Source organism: Manis javanica, chromosome 11 (assembly GCF_040802235.1).
Source record: "Manis javanica isolate MJ-LG chromosome 11, MJ_LKY, whole genome shotgun sequence".
NCBI classification, from domain to species: Eukaryota; Metazoa; Chordata; class Mammalia; order Pholidota; family Manidae; genus Manis; species Manis javanica.
The window spans coordinates 18,391,841-18,409,882 of NC_133166.1; the positions used below are offsets into that span (position 1 = coordinate 18,391,841).

At 46.2% G+C, this 18,042-nt stretch overlaps 1 protein-coding gene across 3 annotated transcripts; it reads right to left on the minus strand.

Moving 5' to 3' along the window:
- Window positions 1–9,683: 9,683 nt before the first annotated feature.
- Window positions 9,684–15,465, minus strand: B3GNT6 (UDP-GlcNAc:betaGal beta-1,3-N-acetylglucosaminyltransferase 6). 3 transcript variants are annotated; one of them, XM_037010618.2, is made up of 2 exons: window positions 15,421–15,465; window positions 9,684–12,674 (listed from the first exon to the last, which is right to left on the minus strand). In XM_037010618.2, exon 2 carries the CDS (start codon window positions 12,672–12,674, stop codon window positions 11,541–11,543), a length of 1,134 nt encoding a protein of 377 aa, XP_036866513.1. In that variant the 5' UTR covers window positions 15,421–15,465; the 3' UTR covers window positions 9,684–11,540. The 3 variants fall into 3 exon arrangements, with proteins under 3 accessions (XP_036866513.1, XP_036866512.1, XP_036866511.2); XM_037010617.2 differs by lacking the exon at window positions 15,421–15,465 and adding an exon at window positions 13,237–13,379; XM_037010616.2 differs by lacking the exon at window positions 15,421–15,465 and having other exon boundaries at window positions 9,684–13,217.
- Window positions 15,466–18,042: the final 2,577 nt, after the last annotated feature.

Here is an 18,042-nt window from a genome sequence, read left to right on the forward strand (position 1 = left end):
CTACTACAAAGACACAGTAATCAAGATAATTTGGTACTGGCACAAGAACAGACCCATAGACCAATGGAACAGAATAGAGAGCCCAGATATTGACCCAAGCATATATGGTCGATTGATATATGATAAAGGAGCCATGGATATACAATGGAGAAATGACAGCCTCTTCAACAGCTGGTGTTGGCAAAAATGGACAGCTACATGCAAGAGAATGAAAATGGATTATTGTTTAACCCCATACACAAAAGTAAACTCCAAATGGATCAAAGACCTGAATGTAAGTCATGAAACCATAAAACTCTTAGAAAAAAGTATAAGCAAAAATCTCTTGGACATAAATATGAGCAACTTCTTCATGAACATATCTTCCCAGGCAAGGGAAACAAAACCAAAAATGAATGAGTGGGACTATATCAAACTAAAAAGCTTCTGTACAGCAAAGGACACCATCAATAGAACAAAAAGACATCCTACAGTATGGGAGAATATATTCATAAATGACATATCCAATAAGGGGTTGACATCCAAATTATATAAAGAGCTCACACACCTCAAGAAACAAAAAGCAAAAAAGCCAATTAAAAAATGGGCAGAGGAGCTGAACAGACAGTTCTCCATAGAAGAAATTCAGATGGCCAACAGGCACATGAAAAGATGCTCCACATCACTAATCATCAGAGAAATGCAAATTAAAACCACAGTCAGGTATAACCTCACATCCAAAAGACAAACAACAACAAATGTTGGCAAGGTTGTGGAGAAAGGGGAACCCTCTTACACTGCTGGTGGGAATGTAAATTAGTTCAACCATTGTGGAAAGCAGTATGGAGGTTCCTCAAAAAGCTCAAAATAGAAATACCATTTGACCCAGGAATTCCACTCCTAGGAATTTACCAGCCCAGTTTGAAAAAGAATGTAGCAGCCCAGTTTGAAAAAGACATATGCACCCCTATGTTTATCATAGCAGTATTTACAACAGCCAAGAAATGGAAGCAACCTAAGTGTCCATCAGTAGATGAATGGATAAAGAAGATGTGGTACATATACACAATGGAATATTATTCAGCCATAAGAAGAAAACAAATCCGACCATTTGCAACAACATGGGTGGAGCTAGAGGGTATTATGCTCAGTGAAATAAGCCAGGTGGAGAAAGACAAGTATCAAATGATTTCACTCATCTGTGGAGTATAAGAACAAAGAAAAAACTGAAGGAACAAAACAGCAGCAGACTCACAGAACCTAAGAATGGACTAACAGTTACCAAAGGGAAAGGGACTGGGAAAGATGGGTGGTAAGGGAGGGATAAGGGGGAAAAGGGGGTATTACAATTAGCATACATAATGTAGCAGTGGGGGCAGAATACGGGGAAGGCAGTAAAACACAGAGAAGACAAATAGTGATTTTATAGCATCTTACTACACTGGTGGACAGTGAGTGTAATGGGGTATGTGGTGGGGACTTGATAATAGGGGGAGTCTAGTAACCATAATATTGCTCTTGTAATTGTACATTAATAATAGCAAAAAAAATAGACCCAAAACATCTTTACCCCAGTGATTTGAGATGCCACCTTTGTTACTTACTAATGATGGAGTTAATCATAAGTGGTATTAGGAAACTGGGTGGCCATTTGGAAAAAGATAAAATTAGATCCATATGTCATTCTTAATAAAAGCATAAACTAAATGGATTAGGGCTCAAGAATAAAAACTACAACTGTACAAGGACCAGAAGAAAACATTGGTAACCTTCTTGTTAACTCTGATACTGGGAAAGGTTCTAACTGTGATTCAAAACAGATGCCATAAAAGAAAAAATTGATAAATTTGACTACATGAAAAGTTAAAAATAACTTTGCATAACAGAAAATACCATAAACTAAGTGCACACACAATGGACAAACTGGAAGAAAGTTTTCACAACATAATACCAGAAAGGTCAGATATCCATAATATATAAGCAACTCTTAAAACTTGAGAGACAAAACCCCAAAATCCAAATCCAATAGTAAAATGAGAGGAAAGGCATGACAGATAATTCACCAAAAAAACCCTCAAATAAACTTAAAAATGGCTCTCAAACATACAGAAAAAAAATGCTCAAGGACACTTAGAAGTAGAGAAAGGCAAATTAAAACATACTGAGACTGTTATCTTTTCTCACCTATCAGAATATAAAAAAATTGCAACACATTCTGCTGGCAAGGTTGTGGCGAAATGGGCTCTGAATACTGGTGGGAATGCAAATTAGTACAGTCATCCTGAAGGATGTGGCAAAATCAACAGAATTAAATATGTGCTTACCCTTTAAGCTGGCAATTCCGCTTCTCGGAATCTATCAGGAAGATGTGCCTTCAAACATATGAAAATGACATATGCAAAAGACTTTTCATTGAAGTATTAATTTTAATTGCAAACAGTGGAAACAGCCTACCCATACTCGGGAGAATTGTTGAATAAACTATAGGATATCCACATGAAGGAGTACTACACAGCTATAAAAAAGAAAGAATGAGGAAGACCTCAGCATAGAGATGGTGACATGGTGTGAATTCCAGGACACACAACTAAGTGAAGAGAAAAAAAGTATATAGTATGCTGCTTTTCACGTAAGCAAGAAGAGAGTGTAAGAACATATATGGGTATCTCCACATTTGTGCAAAGTAAATACAGGAAGACTAAATAAGAAGCTGAGAAGACTGTGTACTTACAGGGGGCAGGTGGAAAGGGGTGGAAAGAACTGGGGAATGGGAAAGGGGAGAGCAAGGAGAAGGACAAAGGGCCATTTCTCCGACCATATTAGAGAGTTGGTGGGGGGCAAGCATCAGAACTTCATTCCTGTTTATGGTTGGCCAATACCCCACTGCAGGGGTGGGCCACATTTTGCTTATCCATTCACCTGTTGATGGACATTTGGAGCTTTCCACACTGGGGCTATTATACAGACTGCTGCTATGAACATTTGTGTGTGCAGCTTTTGTGTGGACTTAATGTTTTCAGTTCTCTTTGGTATATACCTAGCAATGGGATTACTGGGTTATAGAGTAATTCCAGGTGACACTTTTTGAGGAACTGCCAGACTGTTTCCCAAAGAGTCCAGAGCATCCACAGGAGAATCTTACCCCTCCCCAATGATCTCTGTGAGTTCCTGACGCAGACCCTGAGGTCCTCGTAGTGGAAATATCCTGCCCGCAGCCTCAGCAGGTGAAGCAGAAGTGGCACCCAAGGCCCGCTGCCAAGGAGGGACAGCTGGATACTCTGGTGCCCTGCACAGGCCAGCACCTGTGGGCAGGATGGGGAAGTAAGTATGGGTGCAGGCACCCTGGGTCTTTCCCATACCATCTGACACCCAGAGGAGATGACACCTGCTCATGACCCCCTGTCAGGCAGAAATGAGTCGTGAGTCGCATGCCTTCGTGGGGGGTCTGGCTCTGCTGAGGTTCTCAGCTCAGTACTCAGGAGGCAGGATGGCAAGTGGGGAGCGGCCCCACCTGCCTGGGCCTTAAAAGATATTTAGGTCCAGACTGCAGCCAGGGGGAGGTGGATCTGGTGTCCCTTTGGGATTTGGGATTTAGGTGAAGGTTTCAGGCATTCTGGCACGGGAAGGACCCCGTGGGGGGAGAGGGAGTTTATGTCCCACGACCCCTTGGACACCCGTTTGAGCTAGGATTGTGTGGGGCTACACCAGGAGTCTCAGGCCATGCAGGCATCTGTCCCCATCTTGAGAGCTGGGGGGGCTTCCCTTCTCCCACTTCTGTACAGAGTCCAGCACTACTTAGGCAGGGGTGCCGGGCCTCAGAACCCATCAGGCTGGGCGCTGCAGCGCGCACCGGGACCATGGCCTCCGGCTCACAGCATGGCTGCCGGCTGCAGCGGGGAGAAGGGAGGAGCAGCAGGGGCCGAGAGCCGGGCTGACACCTGGTGCAGGGCCTCCCCCTCCCCTGCGTGCACTCCGGACAGCTGCGGGAATGGGCGTGGTCATGGTCCCCGCGGCTGGGGTGTGGTATGGGGGAGCTCCCTGCCCACCTGGGTGGTGCCACACGCTCCCTGGACTCTTTGCTTCCGTGCCTGGGGGCTCAGTCACCTTACCCAAGGTTCGAGGCCCTCAGAACCCTAACTGCGGGACTCCTCCATGCTCCTGTCACCCCACTCCTCCCCAGCACTGCAAGCTTCAAGCCCTGTCCTTTCCCTGCCTGGGACCCGGATTCCAGGGCCAGGTGACTCCTTGCTCCCCTCCTCACCATCGCCTCACTCCCGCCGGGACCCTCTCCTGCTCTTCAGATCCCTTCTCCCACAGCCAAACTTCCTAAAAGACAAATCCATTCTTCTACCCTGGTGCTTCAAACTCTTGAGCGCAGTAATAAAGAGTTAAGGATCACATTTCTTCATTCTTGGAAGCATCAAAATTAATCTTCTGGAAGGACTGCTCTTCTGCTCGGAAAATAGATTAATGGGCCTGTTTGTTACACAAAGGTCAGGCTGAGTCTAGGCTGGAGGGGAGAAAAGAGTCAGTGCCACTACAGAATAATTCTGTAAACAACTGTACCAGGGTGAGGAGGGACCATCTCTCAAAATCACTATGTTGATTTAATCTAACAGTTGGCAGTGTCCCCAGGCAGCCTCCAGGGAATGGAGCAGGAGGGCCCAAGGAGGGGTTGTGGAACTGAATGGCTGGAGGGTGGGGAAGGGAAAAGGAACAGGGAATTGTGAGGAGACTGAGGTAGGCCTCTCCTTTGAGCCTTCGCCTCACCTCCTGCCTGAAGGGGCCACTGCTTCCTGCTCCCAAGTGCCACTGAGATGGGTGGGGCTGAGGAGGTTCTCCTGCTGAAAGCTTGAATAATGCTAGGGCTGTGTGCGTGCACACCCAAGTGAGTGTGTGTGTACACGCGTGTGCATGTGCATGTGCAGGTGCACACGGTCATGTGGAGCCCAGAGACTCAGCCCTTGGCCTAGCGCAGCTGCAGTCGTTGGACTCCAAGTGTGGTGGACATGGTGGCTAGGGCGGTGGCCACGGCCCAGGAATGGCAGGCGGGAGGCTGGGGCCCAGCAGACTCGGGGGACCTTGGGCAGGTCACACCCCTACCTGAGCCTCAGTCTCCACATCTGGCCAGATGGGATGAAAATCATCCCTGGTCTCTGGTTGGGTGAGGATCCAAGAAATTCAGGGACCTACAGGAGCTTTATAACATTTCTCTACATTAATTTAGATGTTTAAAAATATCTTAAAATAATTTTGTATGGTTTTCTTGTATATTTTTTAGATTCAGTCTTAGGTACCTCTTCACTTCTATTATAAATGGTGCTTTCAAATAATTACTTTTCCTGACTGCTTTCTATTATTATGTAGAAACCTAACTGATTTTTAAACATTTAGTTTGCATCTGGAGAACTTGGTACTTTTAAAATTAATTGAGTCAATTATCTGTAAGATTTTGTGGTGTTTTTTGGTAGGTTTTCTATTTGGACTAATGGTTCTCAATGAGGCATACTGCCCCTTAGGAGGAGATTTGGAAATTTGTAAGGGAGCTTTTTTGTTGGTAAGCTCAAGAATTTACACATCAAAATTTGTATTTTAAAGTATTTTCATTTACTAATCTTTTATATTAAAATTAAATGATGGCCTCAAGTTTTTGAAAGTATATGTGTGGACATATTATATTATTTAAGAATTTCATTTCAGGTCAGGGAGTATGGCATTAATTTGTTATAGAAGGGGAAATTGGATCTGATAGTATTGCAAACCACTGAGGTTTTGATAATGTTCTTTCTTTTTCCAGGTCACTATGTTTTTGAATCTTTATCTTGCTTTGCTGTGCTCTCACTTCTTGGACAGTGTCGAAGAGAAGTGGTGATAATGGGCACATCTAGTCTTGTTCCAGATCTTTAAGGAAATGCTTTCAAATGCTTTACCTCTTTACTAAGATTTTCTTTAAAATCACGAATGAATGTTGAATCTTATCAAAATTTTTTTCTCCCAAATCTGAGATATTAATATTTCTCTTGATGTGATGTGCCACACTGACAGATCTTCCTTTTTTATGCACACAGTCTGTTTGCTTTTCTAATGCTAAACCCATCTCAAATTTCTGGCATAAACCCATCTAGTTTATAAATGTGGCTGATACATTTTGCCACATTCCATCTGCTAGCATTTCGTGTAGGGTTTTCATCTGTGTTTGTGGGTGAGAAAGGCCCATCGTTTTCCCTTGCTCATGTGGTGCTTGTCATTTAGGTTGACCCGATAAAAGGAGTTGGGAGAATAGCCTCCTGGCTACTCCCGGGGGCCAGATTCACTCCGACCCAAAGATTCACTGCCCGCCTGGGCGAGGAAACCTTGTGCGGCGCGCGCCCCCTCGCGACCACGGGGCGCAAGAGCCCGATAAACCAGGCTGGGTGAGCGGGACCAGGGCCCAGTGAGGGAGGCCAGGTTGACACAACGTGGTGCCACGGCTGAGGGGAGCAGCGGGCCTTTGCTGGGCCTGATAAACTGAGCAACCCGGTTTCAGGATGGGGTGACCAGGACCCAGAGTGACACAGCCGGCTCATAACTGCAGCGCTCTGGCCCTTCTAAACTGTGAAGTTCCTGATTCTAATCTTTACCTGCAAAATGGGGATAATCCACCTGCCTGTCAGAAAAATGGGAGAAACTTGTCAAAACACAGAATTCAGACTTTCCTAAGAGGTCAGGGGTGTCCTTCTCTGGCCTCAGCATTCTTGTCTATTACAAGCACTTGATAAATGGCAGCTGGGGGAAAGGGAATTCCAGATTAATAATACATGATTGTCTAGAATGAGAGTCCATATCAGGTAAGTCTGTGTGAATGATGAACATTTGTTCATTTATTAATTTTTTTCATTATTTCATTGTTGTTCATTATTCAACAAATATTTATTGGACAGTGTGGTAGGCAGAGGAACGGCCCCCCAGAGATGCCCATGCCCTAATCCCTGGAACCGATGACTGTGTTAGGTTACATGGGCAAGGGGAACTGAGGCTGTAGATGGAATGAGGGCTGCTGATCAGCTGACCTTAAAATAGGAAGATATTCCTGGATTATCCAGGTGGGCTCAATGTGATCATAAGGGTCCTTAAAAATGGAAGGAGGAGGTAGAAGAGTCAGAGAAAAATGTAATACTGCTGGATTTTAAGGTGGAGAAGGTGTCTCTAGAAGCCAGAAAAGGCCAGAAAATGGGTCCTCCCCTGGAGCTCCAGTGAGAAATAAAGGCCTGCAGATACTTTGCTTTTAGCCCCTTAAGGTTTGTGGGCTGTACAGGGGTTTAAGCCACCAAGTTAGTGGTAATTTGTCACAGCAGCAGAAGGAGACTAATCGTCACCGTGTTCCAGGGCAGCAGCAGATGCTGGGGGTTCTGGGGGCTTCTCAGGGCTATAACCAGGCAGAGCATGAGGAGCAGCCATGTGGCTAAGCTCTGTGTCCTGGGACTAGGGCTTGGGAAAGGGTTCCCCAAGGAAAGGCTACTTAACCTCGTAGAAGCTTATGCTAAATGAAGAAGCGAGAGTGGTGAAGTGTTTTAAGCAAGGGAACAGCATGTTGGAAGGCCCAGGAGCAAGAAAGAGTACACAGAACTCCAAACGGTTCTGTGAGCTGCAGAAGAGTGGGGAGAGGTCACGCCAAAGTCAAAGGAATGCAGGTTGAATGGTCAACCCAGTAAAGAGTCTCCTTTTCATCTGAAGGACAATGGGTAGATTTTGAGAAGGACCCGAAATGACCAGATATGTCTTCTGGCCACCGCAGGGGGAGAGTAGATACCTAAGGGAGCTGTGGCCAAGGCCCATGTGAGAGCTGGTGGTAGCTTAGACCAGAAATGTATCCATGGAGATGGAGACACAGAGATGAGGACTGATCAGAGGGCTATTTTGGAGGTAAGATCAACAGAACTTGGTGACTGATCAGATGGGATGTAAAGGAGATGGAGAGTTTGAGATGCCCGCATTCCTGCCTTGGACAAATCAGAAGATGATGATGAGATAGGAACATTCATGGAGGGGCAGGCTTAAGGTGGGCTTCCATCCAGGACTTGCAGTACGTTCAAGCTGAGACGACCACCAAGGGAGTTGGGTATGTGCCGGGAGTTGGGTGAACTTCTGTTGGTGGGGATTCAGGATAGATTCTGAGTTCTTGCAGAGAGAGAAGGAAGGCGCTGGCTGCTGATGGTCAGGCCAGACCACAGTTCAGTGGAAGTAGATGTTTTTATTTGCAGTGATAGAATCCAACCCTAAATGATGTAAACCCAAAGGAATTTATTGTTTCTTTAAATGAAGTCCAGGCATCCCTAGCTTCAAGCATGGCTGATCTGAAGGCCTGATGAGATAATATGATTTCTCTCTTCCTTCCTTTTCTCTCTGCTTCTCCAATGTGTGGGCTTTTCACTCTCCTACCGGAGACGGGCTTTCCCCACCATCCCGGGGAAGGTGGCAGCTGCACCACCCAGTTTACATTATCCTAGTACAGCTAACAGAAGAGTAAATTTCTTGCTTCCAGTGTCCACGTGAAAGCCCACTGAAAGGACTCAGAGTCACTTTTTGGGTGATATGCTCACCCCATTAGCCTGTTCCAACCATAGTTCCTGGGGGATGGTGTGATGTGAATGACAGTTCCCCCACAACCACATGGAACTGGGAGGGGATGGTCCCCAGAACAAGTCAGCTTAGCAGAAAAAAGCAGCAGATACTGCTGGTTGCCTAAGATGTTAGAGGATGTCTACTGGGGGCTTCTGGAAGGGCTTCCTTCTTCCCAAATGGACACAACCACTTTGTGTCCAAGAAGGATGCTCTCCTGATGATGGCAAAGCAGAAATGTGGGAGAGCCTGGGTCCCTGGTGGCATCATCAAGCCATTGAATTCACCAGCCCTGGAACAACCCTCCTCCAGACTTCTTGTTATATGTAATAAATAACCTTCCATTTTGAGCCATTTTGAGTTGGGTTCTAGTTATTTGCAGCAGTGATGTCTGTGTTAGGAAGAACACGGACCCTTCAGGGATGTTCCAGAATCTGTGCATATGTTAGGCTGCTTGGCAAAGGAGAACTAAGGTTGCAGATGGATTGGACATCAGCCTCAGAAATTTTTTTCTGGATCTGTCTCCCCAGGAAAGGGAAACAAAAGTCAAAATAAACAAGCAGGACTGCATCAAACTAAAAAGGAAACCATCAACAAAATGAAAACACAACCTAGGGAATAGGAGAAGATATTTGCAAATGACATATCTGATAAGGGATTAATATCCAATGTATATAAAGAACTCATACAATGCCACACCAGAAAAACAAATAATCTCATTAAAAAATGGGCAGAGAACCTGAACAGACATTTTCCAAAGAAGACATACAGATGGGCCACCAGACACATGAAAAGGTGCTCCACATTACTACTCATCAGGGAAATGCAAATCAAAACCACAATGAGATATCACCCCACACCTGTCAGAATGGCTAATATCAACAAAACAAGAAATAAGAAGTGTGGGCAAGGATGTGGAGAAAAAGGAACCCTCATACACTATTGATGGGAATGTAAATTGGTGCAGCCCCACTATGGAAAATAGTATGGACTGTCCTCAAAAATTAAAAACAGAAACACCATACTGTTGGGGGTTGAGTTTGTTCTCCTTGGTTCTTGTTCCCACTGTAACAAGAAAATGAAGGGCAGAGACACAGTAGTGAAGCAGAATGGTAGTTTTATTTGAATGCACTCCAAGAGAGCCGTGGGCCAGAGTCAAGGTAGACAAAGGCAGGTTTACTTGAATACAGCAGAAAGGAAGGAAAAACAAAGGGAGGAAAGAGAAGTTCATTGAACTCCTGCTCGGCATTGGGCAAGTCCCTTGCCAACTCCTAAAGTCAGGGTCACCTGGTGTCCAGTGTCTGCTTGAATCTGCATGACATGAGACTATATCCCTACCACCCCAGGATCTGGGGAGCTGCAGAGCAGTGGATGGAGAGATTATGTTTGGAGAACTTCCCAAAGGCAAAGAAAGAAGAGTTTTGGGCAGGCTACTAAGAAGCATGATCATATAGCTCAGTCTTGTCCAGGTCTGATTTTGCAAGCTCAGATCAGAGCTCTCAGCAGCCTCTCCCTACTTGTCTGAAGTAGAATGAGAGAGTGACACACTTGAAGATAGGTAAGTGCCAGCAACCTTAGAGAGGAGGTGCACTTAAGGGTTTAGGGTCTTGAGTTTTATAGGGCTTTTTGGGTAAGAGTCAGTACAAGGCATGATGTATACAGGTGATTCATAATTCATAATTCCGTTGAAGTTTTGTCTTAAGAATAGGGTTATTTAGGGGACTATGTTGGTTCAGACTTGAGCATTCTTTATCCACATAGGTTTATTTATACTTGGGAGGTTTGTCTCCTGCCCTCGTTACATTATAAATGGAAGTTATAAAATCAGTAAGTCACAGGGATAAAAAGTACAGCATAGGGAATATAGTCAATAACAGTGTACTAACTTTGTGTGGTGACAGATGGTCACCACTTATTGTGGTGAGCATTTTATAATGTATAAAAATATCAGATTACTATGTTGTATACCTGAAACTAATATATTGTATGTCAACTATACTTCAATTGAGAAAAAAGTGCAGGTGGTATTAGAGTGGCTTTAAGAGAGGAAGATTATCCTGGATTATCCAGGTAGGCCCAGTGGAAATCCCAAGTGTCCTTATAAATGAAAGAGGGAGGCAAGAGGATATAGGGCCAAGGGAAGCAGAGGTCAGAATGGTTCCATTGCTGGTTTCAAGATGGAAGGAGGCCATAAGCCGAGGAACATGGGCAGCCTCTGGAAGCTGGACCTGAACAGGCATTAGCTGTGGTCAGGGTGACTGTGGAGGGGACCTTGATGGCGTGTTGTCTGGCAATGACCACGTGGCCCTGGATTTGTCACTGTCTTCACTGGGCCTCAGTTTCCAGTTCGCACACAGGGGATTTTGACCTCACAGAGGGATTGGGGCTGGGGGGTGGGGAGAGACTAGGTGGGAGGAAGCCTGCCAGACACCCCCAGCTCTGACTCTAGGGGGTTGCTTTCTAGTCCCAAGTGTAGACTAACTCCTGGGGGAGGGGATCCATCTGATGACCATCAGCCCAGCTCCAGCTCCACTCACTTGCGGAGGAAATGACGGAAATGGCAACTTGTATGTGCACTGCACCCAACCCTGTGATCCACGGTCCTCACACCTCCCTTGCTCCATTGCCCACAATGACTCAAGAGCAGGGGCTAGGTGCCCTGGAAGGCTTGTAGAGGGGGCGATGGAACTGGGTTTGGAAGGATAACAGACATCGCTCACCCAGTGGCCTTCATTCCTAGCTGCACATTCAAATTACCTGAGGAACTTAAAAAATACCTAGATGTCTGGGGCACCCAAGCCCCCAGTCACAACTTTTGCAGATGGGACCAGGACACGGGTATTTTCCACCCCACCCCCCACCCAGGGGATTCCAGTGTGCAGCTGATGTTCGGTAGAACAGAAGGGGTCCGCATCAGGGAAGGCACATTCTCAGCTTATCCCCCCAGAGCAGCCCACCCGGCCTCAGGAGACCCTGTGCCGCTGGCTGCAGCTCAGGCCTGGGTCATGCAGTGCCTTCCACATGAGCAGCATCTCGTAGGGCATGAAGCGGTGCACGAGCAGCAGCTCGCGGTACAAGCAGGGGTCAAAGGAGCGCTGCCGGGCGCCAGGCAGTTGCACGCCGAAGGGTCGGATGCCCTCATGGCTGCTGGGCGCCAGACCCGCGTGCTCCAGACACATGCCCATGTAAGCGTCGTCAATGGGGAACAGCGGGGTGAGGTGGGCAGCCCTGCGCAGGGCCTGGATCGTGTAGCTGGACAGCAGGAAGCCACCGCCACTGCAGTACACCGGGTAGGCCGGCCCGGAGAAGAGCTGCGGGGGCACGAAGTACTTGCTCCCGCTCTCGCGGATGGGCACGGAGCCAGACATGAGCTGTCCGGTGAAGAGGTGGCGGTCGGGCCGCTGCGCCTCCAGGAAGCCAACCACGTTGGCGGTGTGCACGAAGACGTCGTCGTCGCCACTGAGCAGGAAGAGCGCGTGCGGGCAGCGCGCCTCCAGCCAGTTGAGCAGGTGCACGTGCTTGAGCGTGAGGTTGAGGAAGGTGTCAGCGAAGGCCCACTGCAGCACGTCGCCATGCTCGCGCGCCTCCAGCCCCACCAGCGCGGCCAGCTGCTCGGCGCGCTCGGCGTCCTCGGGCGCGGCGGAGCCCAGCAGGAAGAGGCGGCGCACCGGCCGCCCGCTGTAGCTGCGCTCCTGACCCCACGTGCGGCGGATGAGCTCGCGCCGCTCGTAGTTCGCGGGCGACGACTTCACCGCCAGCAGCAGGAAGACCCCGCGGCGGCCGGAGCACTTGGCCGGCGCGTCCCAGAGCAGCGGGAAGTGGCGGCAGTGGCGGTACCGCAGGAAGTCCTGGATGCGCGCGGGCAGCCGCGCGAAGTCGGCCGTGGACTTCGCCGAGGCGTTGGCCACACACGGCTGCTCTGGGCTGAGCGCCGACTGCTGCGCGGCAGTGAGGGCAGCCTGGGTGGTACCATCCCACCTCTTCTGCTGGGACCTGGGGGCTTGGGGCAACCACAGACGCAGGACCAAGAAGCTCATCCCGACCAGAAGGCAGGTCAGAGTCTTGGGATTCCTGGACCTGCGGCAGGGGAAACTCATCTGTGGGGGAAACCGAGTCAGCGGTGAGCCAGGGGCCGTCTTTAACACCAGGGGAATGACACCCTTCCTCCACCACGTGTCCCCGGAGCCCAGAGCCAGTCCCTGCTCAGCTCTGCTGTCAGGTGCAAAAGGAAACCAGAAATGAAGATTACACTGCAGCCTCTCTCGTTTCCCACAGTGTGACGTGTTCTGACCTGCAGCTTCGTGCATCTCACTGCCTCCTGACATCCCTCCCGATGTCACCTAGGCCCCACAGAGGCATTGTGTCAAAGTCTCCATCTTCCTGTGAATCTATATCCAGCTTTTCCCCACCTCTGTAAATGGTACCACAGTCCACCCAGTTGCTCCAACCAGAAGCCCTGAACTCTCCCCCACCCTCAACTTAAATGTACTCTCCACATCCTGTTGATTTCATATTCGAATTTCTCCTGCTAATCCCACCTCTCCATCCCTTTGAGCCTGACCCTCTGACGTATTTCCCTCCTTGCTACCCAAGTCAAGGAAGCACAAGGTGATAGTACTGGACTCAGACCCAGGTCAGATCTGTGGGGTCACCACTTACATGTATCATCTTGAACAAATCATATCGAATCTCAAGGGCTGAGCGGTCTCCCCTGGAACAGAGTTAGTGCATTGCAGGGCTGTTGAGGCCATAACACGAGCACTGAATGGCACTGATACTACAACCTCTTTGGCATTTGCTGGCCCCACCTCCTTTTATTTCTACCTGCTGAAATTATTTTTTGTTCTCCAAACATGCCAGGTCAGGCCATCTCCTCCGTGTATTTAAATCGCCCTACCTGCCCAGGTGCACTCCAAGCTGTGCCTTCACGAAGAGCCCCCGGGGACAAATCCCAGGTCACAAGCCTTTCCTGTCTTACACCCTGCTGAGTTCAGTCACATTGGGTCCTGCCCTTCATGAAACACACTCCTATGTTTCAGAGATGCCACTCCCTAGTGGCTTTCTTCTTACCTCTTTAAAAATCTTTATGATTATCAGAGGTGCCAATAAATATTTGTTGAATGAATATTTTGTCCAGAGTATGTGCTTGATAAATATTTTCAGATTCAGTTGTTTGTACATAGTAGGTGTTAACTGGATTGAGTTGTGCTCTAGTGCTTGTGTATACACAATGTCTAGCACAAAACCAGTGTCCAATGAAATAATGGTGACAGCTAACTGCAGATAAGAGTTGGAGAACCTGGCAAAAAGTGGTGGTGTGATCACGGAGTCCCATTAGAAATATTAGATGTAGATTCCTATAGCTCTTTGTGTATTCCTGCTTCAGTGTTTGAGTACATAGAAATGAGAGACAGTGAGACGGATTATGTCAATTTTATAATGACTAAATGCTCAGTGCCAATCCTGTGCCTGGCACATTTGGGCCATGCAATACATTTTTTTCCCAGTGAATGAAAGAATAAGTTACAATAGAATTTCGAATCTAAATAACTGGGCATGAGTCCAACTTCTTTCATTAGCTGTGTGACTTCATATAAATTTGTTAATCTCCTAAATTTTAGATTTGTCATCTGAAAATCTGAGAAAGTTTACCCTCCTCATCTCAATGAAATAAAAGAGCAAGAAAATAATTTTGTCAGGGCTAAAACACCATACAAATACTAGTTAAAAAATAACTTAAAAACATTCTCTCTCTCTTCTCCCCACCCAGAATAACATCTAGAAAGAAAAGTAATCTCAGTCTGCATGCAACAATAAGTTTTATCTCAATAAAATCCCCATTTACTCTGAGAAACCTGATTGAGGAACCTGGACCACAGCCATCTTCTGATATAAAAATGAGGGAAAGGGTTGGACCAGTTCCTTTTCCTGGGGGTGGCACCGGTTTGCCAAACTCCACTCCTGGATGTTGATACTTAGGGGTGTCCTTTTTGTGGTTCTTTTTGCAGGTTCCACCTTCTTACAGAAGCACCTTACACTTTCATGGCCTCTGCCAGTCCTGATCCCTGTCCCTCAAGATGCAACTCAGGTACCATCTCCTGCAGGTAAGACCAGCTCATTGGAACCTGTGTCCTTGTTGATACCATGGCTGCTGAGTAGCAAAGTTGGAAAGAGGACAGACCTGCAATTTATGCAATCCTTTTTAACTGTCCTCATTTGCCGGGCCTTGGGTGAGTTCTTTATCTCAGTGCCTTGTAGGATGATATGAGTTGATTATTGTAATAGGCACTCAGGACCATGCACAGAAACATGTGTTGGCTAACAGAGAAATGTCTATGGTGCAAGGCAGGTCATCATTTTATGTATTAAGCCCAGCCTTCTCATGCGGGATTATGTTAAGTTTCTTTGACTCTCTCAATGCACCCCATTCTCACTCCGTTTATTGCCCTACTTGCTTGTTTGCCTTTGTAGTGCTGTTCACTCCGCCTGGGATTCTCTTCCTTATATGCCCAAGAACAGGAAAAGTTCCTATTTTTTATTTCCTCCTTTGATGCCCAGAGGTGGATGAGGATGACTGGAACACAGATTTCTGGGTCATCCACCAGTCCCCTACCATCCCAAAGTAGACCTGGGGAATACATGCATGTATGGCAGGCAAACAAACCTTTTATAATACTTTGGCCCCAATGGCCAACATGGAGCAATAACCTGGAGGCTTTGACCTGGTTCCTTTCCCATTGGCCTCCCCCTGGTTCTTGCTTGGTCCTCTAAAGAGAGCAGAACGGAGTGGGGGAGAAAACGCACCTCTCTGCCAATGGGAAGAAGCCCAAGCCCCCATCTTACCTTGAGTGTCTGAGAGAGAAGGTATAGATCGGAGCCATCCCCAGACTGGGACCTAACTTTAACCTTGTCTTTCACATGGGGAGGCCCCACCCCCAGGACTGTGGCTTAAATCAATATCCTTGAATCTGACCAACCCATGCATCCGTCCTCCTCCTCAGAGGGAGGGTGGAGGGCACGGAGACAGCTACACACCTCCTTCCAGCATTGCTTGCTCGCTTACCCTTCATGGTGAGGCTAAATGCCATCTCATCCAGGAGAGTTTTCTTGACTCCTCCACCCACCAACTACCTCATACTCTCCCAGAAATATACTTGAATAAAACACTTATGTTTTTCTTTTTAAAAAATTGGAGTATAGTTGGTATACAATATAATTAGGTTCAGCATACAACATAGCATTTTGAGGATTCTACACATTATGAAATGATCACTACATTAAGTGTAATTCCCATCTGTCACCATACAAAGTTAGTACAAGTTATTGGCTATATTCCCTATGCTGCACTTTTCATCCCTGTGACTTATTTTATAATTCGACGTTTATATCTTTGTATCCCTTTCACCTGTTTCACCTATCCTCCTACCCCTCCCTCATGGCAACAACCAGTTTGTTTTCTGTATAAATCTACTTCCATTTTGTTTCATTTTTTAGACTCCACATGTAAGTGAAATCATATGGTATTTGTCTTTCTCTGAGTTATTTAGTATAATACCTTCTAGGTCCGTCCATGTTGCCACAGATGGCAGGATTTCTTTCTTTTATGGCTGAATAATGTTCCATTGTGTATAGGTACCACATCTTCCTTAGTCATTCATCATCTGTCCATGGACACTGAGGTTGCTTCTGTATCTTGGATATTGTAAACAATGCTGCAGTAAATATAGGAGTGCATATATCTTTCCAAATTAGTGTTTTTGTTTTCTTTGAGTAAATACCCGGAGGTGAAATTACTGGGTCGAATGGTATTTCTATTTTTAATTTTTGAAGACATTCCATAGTGTTCTGTTCTCCATAGTGACTGCACTGATTTACATTCCCAACAACAGTGTACAAGGGGTCCCTTTTCCCCACAAAGTCATCAGCACTTGCTCTTTTTTGTCTTTTTGATACTAGCCATTCTGACTGGTGTGAGGTGATATCTCACTGTGGTTTAGATTTGCATTTCCCTGATGATTAGTGATGTGGAGCATCTTTTCATGGGCCTGTTGGCCATGTGTAAGTCTTTTTTGGAAAATGTCTATATAGGTTCTCTGCCCATTTTTTAATCATATTTTTTTTTGTATGAGTTCTTTGTACATTTTGGGTAGTAACCCCTTGTTGGATGTATCATTTGCAAACATATTCTCCCATATATTAAGTTGTCTTTTCATTTTGTTGATAGTTTCCTTTGCTGTGTAGAAGCTTTTTAGTTTGATGTAGTCCCACTTGTTTATTTTTGCTTTTGTTTCCCTTGCCTGGGGAGACATTGACTGAAACACTTTATCCTGTATTGTAATGATCTTTTTCCTGCTAGACTGAGAGAAATTCCAGGGCCTGGGACCTGTTCTGTTAACATAGGACATGCTTTAAAATCTTTGTTGAGTAAGTTGCATGAAAATGTCCATATAGATGTACTTTCTAAACACATTAATGACATCTGAGTATACTGAGTTTTATAAATGATCAAGGGTTTCATCCTATTATCACTGTGAGTTGTTGGGAGAGAGATGAATCAGACTCAGCTGTGCTCCTCAAGAGCTCACTGTATCTTGGGAGAGCCAGATGCTAAATAATTATGAAGTGATGTGACACACAAACACAAACCGTAGAGAGGGAACTTGGAAAAGGGAACCTGAGTGAGGCAGGGAAACTTCACATTAGAACCAGATTGTATTAGTTATCTATTGCTGTGTAACAAGCCACCCCAAAAGTTAATGGTTTAACAGAATTTATTATTTCTCAAGCTTCTGTGGTTGCCTGGGAAATTCTCGTGCTGGACCCACATGGACTCTTTCATGTGGCTGTTTTCAGCTACTGTGTAAGCTGGGAAATGGGCTGAACTGGGACGCTGTCCTGTGCCCTTTCATCCTGGCTGCCTCCTGGATGGTGGTCTCAGGGTTCCAAGATGGTGAAGGTGGAGGTTACAAGACCTCTTGAGGCCTGGACTGTAGAACTTGCATCATGTCACTTCCACCACATTCTGTTCATCAAAGCAACTCACAAGACCAGCCCAGAGACAAGGGGAGAAGAGGAGTTCCAAGAACTGCAGCCATATTTAACCTACCACATGGATTTTTAGGGGGAAAGGAAGTTTCCCAGCAGGCAAGGAGCATTGTAAAGAGGGAAGGGCACTCCGGGTAGAGGTACAGAGCAGGCAATTAACAGGACATGTCTGGGAAACATTTCAAGTTTAATACGGTTTTCTTTTAATATGGTTAAAACCATATTAAATTATAATTATAAAAGATCTAATAATTAACTACAAATATGAATATTGGCAGTTGAAGGGACAGAGACAGATTAGAGGTTCCCTGAGAAAGGTCTCGAATGCCATGCCCTTTAAAGTTTTGACAAGTCCTTGGTCTTTTGAAAGATTTGACAAGTCCATGCCTCTTGTCAGGAGTCCAATACAGCAGCCCGTAT